This window comes from Arachis ipaensis, chromosome B06 (assembly GCF_000816755.2).
Source record: "Arachis ipaensis cultivar K30076 chromosome B06, Araip1.1, whole genome shotgun sequence".
Lineage (NCBI taxonomy): Eukaryota > Viridiplantae > Streptophyta > Magnoliopsida > Fabales > Fabaceae > Arachis > Arachis ipaensis.
Window position 1 is genome coordinate 85,783,060 of NC_029790.2, and position 8,582 is coordinate 85,791,641.

At 31.1% G+C, this 8,582-nt stretch overlaps 1 protein-coding gene across 1 annotated transcript in view; it reads right to left on the bottom strand.

The window, feature by feature from the left end:
• Window positions 1,974-8,582, bottom strand: part of LOC107648833 (purple acid phosphatase 22) — an 8,074-nt gene continuing 1,465 nt past the window's right edge. Inside the window, exons 3-5 of the mRNA XM_016352646.2 lie at window positions 3,155-3,723; window positions 2,981-3,069; window positions 1,974-2,455 (exon numbers count right to left, since the gene is read on the bottom strand). Coding sequence (XP_016208132.1) covers window positions 2,239-2,455; window positions 2,981-3,069; window positions 3,155-3,723 — 875 coding nt within the window. The 3' untranslated portion in view covers window positions 1,974-2,238. The remainder of the gene's footprint in view (window positions 2,456-2,980; window positions 3,070-3,154; window positions 3,724-8,582) is intronic.

Genomic DNA, 8,582 nt, shown 5'->3' on the forward strand with positions numbered 1-8,582 from the left:
AGCTTATTAAAAAATTTAAACTTTTAAAATAATTTGAGTCTGTACTTATTTTCTATCAAACCATACAAGGCCTACAGGCCAGTCCACAAGTTTCTGACAGACTATTTGGCCTTTCTCCACCCCTACAGATGCTGATTACTTCTAGATTTCTAGGCGGAAGGAACAAATTGGATGACAACTTCCAAGAGAGAACTAGGTAAGTTGAACTTAGATGGATCTATCCTCTAATATTTTGGTTCGCCTACATGCGTTAGGCTCCTTCTTATTACCAAACAAGAGTTATAGCTAGTTTTCGTGATGAATCTTGGCCATAAACCATCGCTATGGTATAAATGTGGAGCTTATACGTAAGATTGAAGCTTATGTCTGATCTAGACTTGACAAAGGTAGAGGTAAAAACAGATTTGATATCGATATGTATTTTTTGACTTATTTAACGACATTTTGTCGAACACTTAGGCAGAACTTTCCTTCTTCGAACTATTAACGTAATTCTAACTCACTCATGGGACGTAAGCATCTCTAACATTTACAGAAAAAAAATATGTGCATGAATTTTTTTGTGAAAAAGTGTATTTTTAGGTGACTGGCGTTTTCTATTTCGACGCACCTCCATGGCGAGGATTTGTGAAATTACTTTTCTTAAAATTGTTTTAGTTGATTTTATTTTTTGGAGCTTTGGTCTATTCAATATAAAAAAAACACTTTAATTTTGTATTTTATATACACATATTTAATATTTTTTAGTAACATTATTTACAAAATTAAATTGGTATTTATTCTAAATATCAACTTAAATTCAAATTTAAAAAGAGGAGTAAGTAAAAGTGAGCAAAAGTTATAATTTAATTCATAATTGTAAGCTAAATGTTTAAAATAGAACACCGCTTTAGATATAAAAAAGTTGCATTATTCTTTAATCATAATCTTAGTAGACTAATTCTGTCTACTTGTCTCTTATTTGATTAATTGATTTCATGGTTGCTCATCGCTTGTTTATTGCTTTTTTATATTGTTCTGTTTGGTCGACTTAATGACATGTGTAACGGTATAAGGAAAGCAAGGCTATGGTCCGGATAGAAGGATAACACATAATATATAAAATGGTTGTCGATTTATTTGTGTAACCGTCAGGATGGCCGAGTGGTCTAAGGTAGGGGTGGCAAAGCGGGCCAACCCGTCCCAATCCGTCCCGCTCCGCCTAGGTCCGTCACATAAACGGGGCAGACCGGCCCGCCCCGCTAACTAAAATGGGTTCAAAATGCTAGCCCGTCCCGTTTTATGGCGGATTGGTGGGTTGGCGGGTTAGCCCGCTTGACTCTTTTTTTCGGGCTCCAATTCTTAACTCGACCCGCCTTTTTTAGCGGGTTTAGCGGATCGGCCAGACGGGCTCGACCCGTTTTGCCACCCCTAGTCTAAGGTGCTAGACTTAAGTTCGGGTCTTCGTGAGAGGGGCGTGAGTTCAAATTCCACTTCTGACATATTTTAGTTTTCTGGTTTTTGGCTGGGCTGAAACAAGTTATTCTTAACATAGGAATTAGGAAATCATTGTACCCAACGAAAATTCACTATCTCATCCTAACAAGTGTGTTTTTTGACTTTTTCTTTTGACCCACAACAACTGTTTTAATTCTGGTGGTTAAGCCAACCAAACATTATTACGAACTTATCACGCCATGTGATCTTCCAAACCCAGGAAAAAGCTGTAGGGTCTTAGACCAAGGAGCAAGGAGGGGGAAAAAATATTGAGGATTTTTTTTTTGGTGGCTAAAAAAATATTGAGGATTTGAAAATTATATTCTTGACCCAAAAAAAAAAAAGAAAATTATATTAAGAAATAAGAACCAAAAATATATATATAGACACTGTGTATATAGGTATATTAACGTTACAGTTTTACACGCTATTCTTTGTATTTGTACTTCGAATGAGTGACATTCCATTCTTCCAAAAGACAAAATACGTTACACACATTTATGAATGAAATGTCTTTATACTTATTAATTTGTTTATTTGAGTATCATTACTTGATTATACATCATATAATGTAAGAAATTGAAAGAAATAATAAGTTATAATTCTACCAGCGGCTAATTTACTGCTACATTTTTCACTTTCCACATCCTATCAACTGAGCAGCTAATTAAGTAGATAACTTAAAGTTATTGCAAGCAAATCACCAATCTTCCCTTCGTTAGCAGAAAGGAACAATACATCATTCCAGTTGCACTATATAATCTACAGTTCTTCATGAACAACCTTTTGGTCTGGTCTACCTGAACATGCTTTTGATCTGCTTAAGCTCTCTATCCAAACACCATCAGCTATTACTGCATCAGTGTCATTGTTGCGGTGCCATGACCAGTATGCACGTGTTTCGTCTACTATTTTCAACCTTCCATGGCCAAAGCTTGGCTCTCGGTACAACGAGAGTGGACTTGGAGGGCTTTTAAAGCTATCATCGCCAATCAATCAAATGTATACATAAAGAAAATAACACTTAATAAAGTAATTAAAGAGGTGTGAAAAATATTTTCTTTAAAAACAAATATAGCCACTTATTATCATCCTCACTTGAAAATAAAAGATATTTAAAAATTAAAAAAAAAAAGTAAAAAATGTGACATTAGATAAAAGTATGTAACAATAATCTCTTTCCACAATAATATGAAAAATGTTAGGGAGTTAATTTTTTTCCATCAAAGTCATTTTTTTTAAAATTAATTTATTTATGTTAAATTTTAAATTCTAAATTATAAATTCTTAACTCTGAAACTTAAATAATTTTAAATCTTAAGTTGTAATATTTATTTATGTTAAATTTTAAATTCTAAATTATAAATTCTTAACTCTGAAACTTAAATAATTTTAAATCTTAAGTTGTAAAAAAAATTAAAAAAATAGATAATATTAACTAATAAAAAATTAGTTATTTTATTTTCTCTAATACTATATGCTATACGGGAAAAAAAAATCTTACTTCAATGCAAGGCCTTCACGATTTCCTCCATCCCCAACTGTCACATATATTGGACCACAGGGATCAGCTTTATTGTCATAAATTCGAGTCTGCATGAAGAATCAACAAAAGATTTCGTAAAAAAAAATATAAATACTTGAATGGAAAAAATTGTAATAAGAAAGAATGACATACAAATCGTTCATAGGCATGAACATGTCCAGCAAAAACCAAGTCAACCCGTGCTTGATAGAGCAAATCCTCCATAACTTTTCTCATACTCTCACCTTCACCTTGGTGTGCCTCATTAGTATTATACCAAGGCGCATGCAACAGCACAATCACCCAAGGCGTCTTGCTCCTATCGATGTTAGCCAAATCGTTCTGAAGCCACGTGTACTGCTCCGATTGGGCGTCGAAGTCCGTATAGGAACCGAGCATGATGACGTGGGTGGAAGCAACCTCGAAAGAGTAGTATAGATTTGAAGTTGATCCGCTTTCTTGAAACGGCATCGCCCACCTTGCGTTGTAAGCTTTGAAGCCGTGAGGGTAGATGATGGGGAAAGTCTCGATCTCGTGGTTTCCTTCAGTAACCATCCATGGCCTTTTGCTGGCGTATGGTTGCACCAAACGGCCGAAGGAGTCCCATAGAGGTTGCTGTGTATCGGCGTACGATAAGTCACCTGGTAATAGGAACACGTCGTAGTCACTACTATCCACGTGTTTTAACGTCGATGCTGTCCATTCCGTTTGTCCCAAGTCCCCTACACATATATGTATATGCGGTAAATTATTCCTCCAACAGCTTCGAAAATGTCCAAATCCAATTACTGTTGTTACATTAGTATGACAATGTGCAAAGTAGGATTTATGAAACTAGTCCTCAGCCTTTAATTTCACCAGCGCTCACCTTATGATGACCTTCGGTTCCAGTTTAAAAATTAAAGCAAAAACTATTTCAAAAAAACTATTTGCACACCAAAATAACCAAATGAATGATTTAATTTATTTTTAATGTGTATTTATATTTTAATATATATTTTATATTAATAATAAACTTGACGATTGATTTTAGTGTATACTTAAAATAGTCCAAATTATCCTTAGTGTATATACTCGTCAATACCACGCACATTACTAATAGCGTCACAAACATCCTCTTTCTTTATAGAACGACACACATCTATACAAAAATTTTAAATTTTTTTAGGGTTAGCAGCTAATTTAATATCAAAAAGATTTAACCGTTGATAAAAATGTTATCAACAAAATAATTTTTTAAAGATTTGAAAAACAATAAAAATAATCAATAAATACTATATTTTTTCTGATGGCAAAAAATTTTTGTATTTAACAAATGATTTATCTATCGAATCAAATTTTTGTGGCAAAAATATTTAGAAAGTGCAAAAAAATATTAAACAAAAAAGTTGACTCTTTTAGGCGTATTTGCGACTCGGGTGTAATTAGGTTTGACTCGATCTGGATCCAACAATAAATTATGACCGGATTTATATTTTAAATTCAAATCCAGTCTTAAATCCGACAAAATTTTCATACTTTAGATTACTTATTCATTGACTCTGCACCGGATTTAAACTCAGGTCTAAACGAAAAAAAAAGTTATATTTATTCATCAGCACTAAAATCAACATATTTACATGCATATTTAAACATCATGTGCAACATATATTCAAACAATAAATCTAAATAATATCATTAGACAAAAGAAAAAAAAAACAATATATCATCGTAATAGATCTAGTAAAAAAAGGGGGGAAGTAATATCTTGGAATAGATCTAGAGTGAAACGAGCTTAGGAACAACGACATATTAGAGGCATCGATGACAATAAAATGTGTCTGTAAGAGAGAGGTATCCACACCCTTATAAGACATGTTTCGTTCTCCTCTACAACTGATGTGGGGCGTTTTATTTCACCCTCTAATTTGATCCAATGTCTTTGTTGTCACATCAATTTGTGTACTGACTCTAATACCATCTAAAACATCCTAATCAATCTGCTTGTGGATATTGTCCGTTTTGACACTCTGGCCCTCACGATTTTATTCTTAACGATATGGATGATGAAAAAATTCCCACACTCACTAATCAAAATGCATCTACAAGGAGGAGATATCCACACCCTTATAAGGTATGTTTTATTCCTTCTTCAACCAATGTGAGACTTTATATTCCACCCTCTAATTAGGCCCAACATCCTCATTTGACACATCGATTCGAACACTAACTCTCATACCATTTGTATCATTCCAGTCAATCCGCTTATAGATATTGTCTGCTTTGGCATTCTAGCCCTCACAATTTTGTTCTTAATGGTAGGGATGATAGCGAACCTCCTACCTAGCAGTCAAAACGCATCTATAAGGGAGAGGTATCCAGACTCTTATAAGGCATATTTTGCTCCTCTCTCCAACTAATATGAGACTTTACATTCTACCCTTAATTGGGTCTAATGTCCTCATTGGCATATTGATTCGGATACTAGCTTTAATATCATCTGTATCATCTGAATCAATCTGCTTGTTAATATTGTTTATTTTGACATTCTGATCTTCAATATTTTATTCTTGATGGTAGGGATGATGGTACAACCCCTCACACTCTCCCTTTAAAAACGCATCCATAAAGGATTTGATAAAAATTAGTTGGTCGAACCGAACCAACAATGAGCCAGTTTTTAAATCCCCTTGAAACTCTATCGTTTTAATGTTAGCGAGAAAAAAATAGAAATAAAAAGAAAAACAAATCTTAAATTCCCTTCACTTCTTCATTCTCAACTCTCAGCCTTTTCAAATAAGATAGAACGAAAAAGTTAGAAGCTACACATTTAATCACCGTCTGTTCTAGCTAGTAACAAACATTTAAGCCTAATTCCTAACCCACCAATCCATTTTTCTCTACATGTCTCTTTCCTGTCCTTCAAGCGGCTCTGTCGTGAGAATGGAAATGGCGACCACCGCTACCGTAAAAACGATTCGAACGACAAAAAAATAAGAAAGAGGTGACTAATGATTTACCTTTTGTAATCTTGCTTCCCTTCAGCTCCTCAAAAAATGAAAAAAGATGAATGATGGTATCATGTAAAGCAAGCATAACATATATAGGGTTTTCACTTTTCATTGTTGCTGCGTGCTCAACTACTCCATGTGTGTGGTGTTATTGCTGCCGTATTTGAGTATTTGTGGATGTACATGTGATGTCTGACATTTAGACTCAACTACCAATTTGTTACCAGAAAGATTTAGACGCTGACAAAAAGATTCTTAAAAGATGTTATCAATAAAACAGCTCTTGAATGATTTGAAAATGTGACAAAAATAACTAATAAATATTATATTTTTACAAGTGACAAAAAAAACTGTCGTATTTAGCAAATAACTTATTTATTTGATCCAAATTTTTATGACAACATTTGAACAAATATTTAAAAGGTGTACCAAAAAATTTGGAGCGAAATTTGATCTCTAGATTTTTCTTTTTATTTTTCAAAAAAAATGTGGTAATTTAAAATAAAAAATTAAAAAAATTCACTAAACATAAAATTATCAAATTTTAAAGATAAAAATATTTTATTTTTTTAATTATAATTACAAAATTTTTTATCAAAATCTTATCTCTAAAGTCTTTTTTTTTATATAATATATATTTAATATCTAATTCTTTTATTTTCTCGCGTTTTTAAATCTTTCAAAAAATTATTTGTGGTTAGCATCTTTTTAAGTTCTTTTTGTCAGCAATGCATGTGAACTTTGAGCTACCATTTTGATAATTTATTTATTTTAATTTCTTATTATTAAAATCACCAATAAATACTATTAGAGGATATAGCTAAAATCGTGAGATTGATGGTTATGGTGACAAAAAGTTCTTGAGTTTGAGGTAAAAATTTGTTATTTAAATGTTTGTTATTTATAAAAAATATATTATTTTTTTTAGTTATTTTATCGCATTTTATAATGTTACAAATATTTGTCATTATCAAAAGTAAAAGTTATTTTTGTCAACGTTTCAAAAATTGGGTATAATTTTGATAATTTAGACATTATAAAATAAAAGTCCAAAACTTATTATTTGTTACTTCTATTGGTGGATTATTTTCTTAAAAACAACCATGCTAGATGAAGATGATGTTGGAACATAAACTATGAAGAAAATATTCAATTTGGATTTTGAAATTATATTTCAGTCTCAATTTAGTTTTTGATATTTCAATTTTTTTAATTTAAATTTTAAATTTTTTAATTGACTCTATAATAAAAATTATTGTAGGGATTAATGTGATTAAAATTTAAAAAATTTACAGACTAAATTAAAGTAATTAAAATTTAAGTATAATTTTAAAGACCAAACTGAATATTTTTTCAATTTTATGCTTGTCTTGTTAATTGAAGTAGTTTAGTATAGTTTGTATTATTATATATGCTATATTATGTATTAGTCACATATTACTCATGTCAAGAAAACTTCTCCCTCTCCACTAAGCCTATGGGGCATAATTGTATAATTAACTTATATAGCCCCATTTGCTAAACAAGCTGATGAGTTGTTTAGATATATTTATAATATATTTTGTATTTATTTTATTCTAAACTCTTAGCTTTAAAGAGTAAGAGAAACATGCTTGTTTTGGTCAGCCATGATAAATTCTTGACTTTTTTATATTATAATAAGACTATTAACCTTACTAAGATTGTGACTTAGACGATATTCGAACAATATATATAAAAAAATTATTTATCAAAATAATTTTAGCAGCTAATTTTGTATGTTTTCTATATTTTTTATTTTTTAAATATATAATATATAAAAGTATATTATTTTATTATATTTAATCTAACTCTAACTTCAATTAAACTTTTAAAATAACAAACACCGACCGTCATCCTAATTCCTAACCCTTTCAGGCTTTCACTTTCAAGAGTTCCTAGTAGGAGTAAGTACAAGTAACGGGTACTCGATTACCCGTCTAAATTCGAATCGAATCAATTAAATTAGTTCTAAAATTAATAGGTAATCGGATTTAACTCGAACAAAATCAATGATTTTTGTTAGTGATTGGTTTGAGTATCGATTTTGAGGATGTAAAACCCGAATCAACTCACAAACCTGATCATTTATTAATTAAATAAAAAAACTAAAAATATATATATATATAGCTTTTTCATTAGATAATGATTATTCATTATTAATATGTTTGGATTTTAATGAATTTAGTTTTTAATGTATTTGGTGTTTACATGTTTGGATTATTTCTATTGATGTTACATGTTTATTGTATTTATTGAATTTTTAAGATAAAAATTTGGTTTTTTTTTATGAATTTTAAAGTCATCGCGTACCCAATTACCCGAACCGAACCAATTCATTCTTAATCAGTTTGGTTTGGTTCGAATATATGTACAAAAAAATGCAAATTCAAATCAAACCGAACCAATTACATTTTGATCAGTTCGATTCTAATTTTACCATAAACCCAAACCAGACCAATCCGTGCTCACACCTAGTTCTTGGAACCAGCCACTACTCATTCCCATTTTCTGTCAGGACATTTAGCACGTCTCACGTGCCTAAAGTTTAACTAGCATATTACATGTGGATT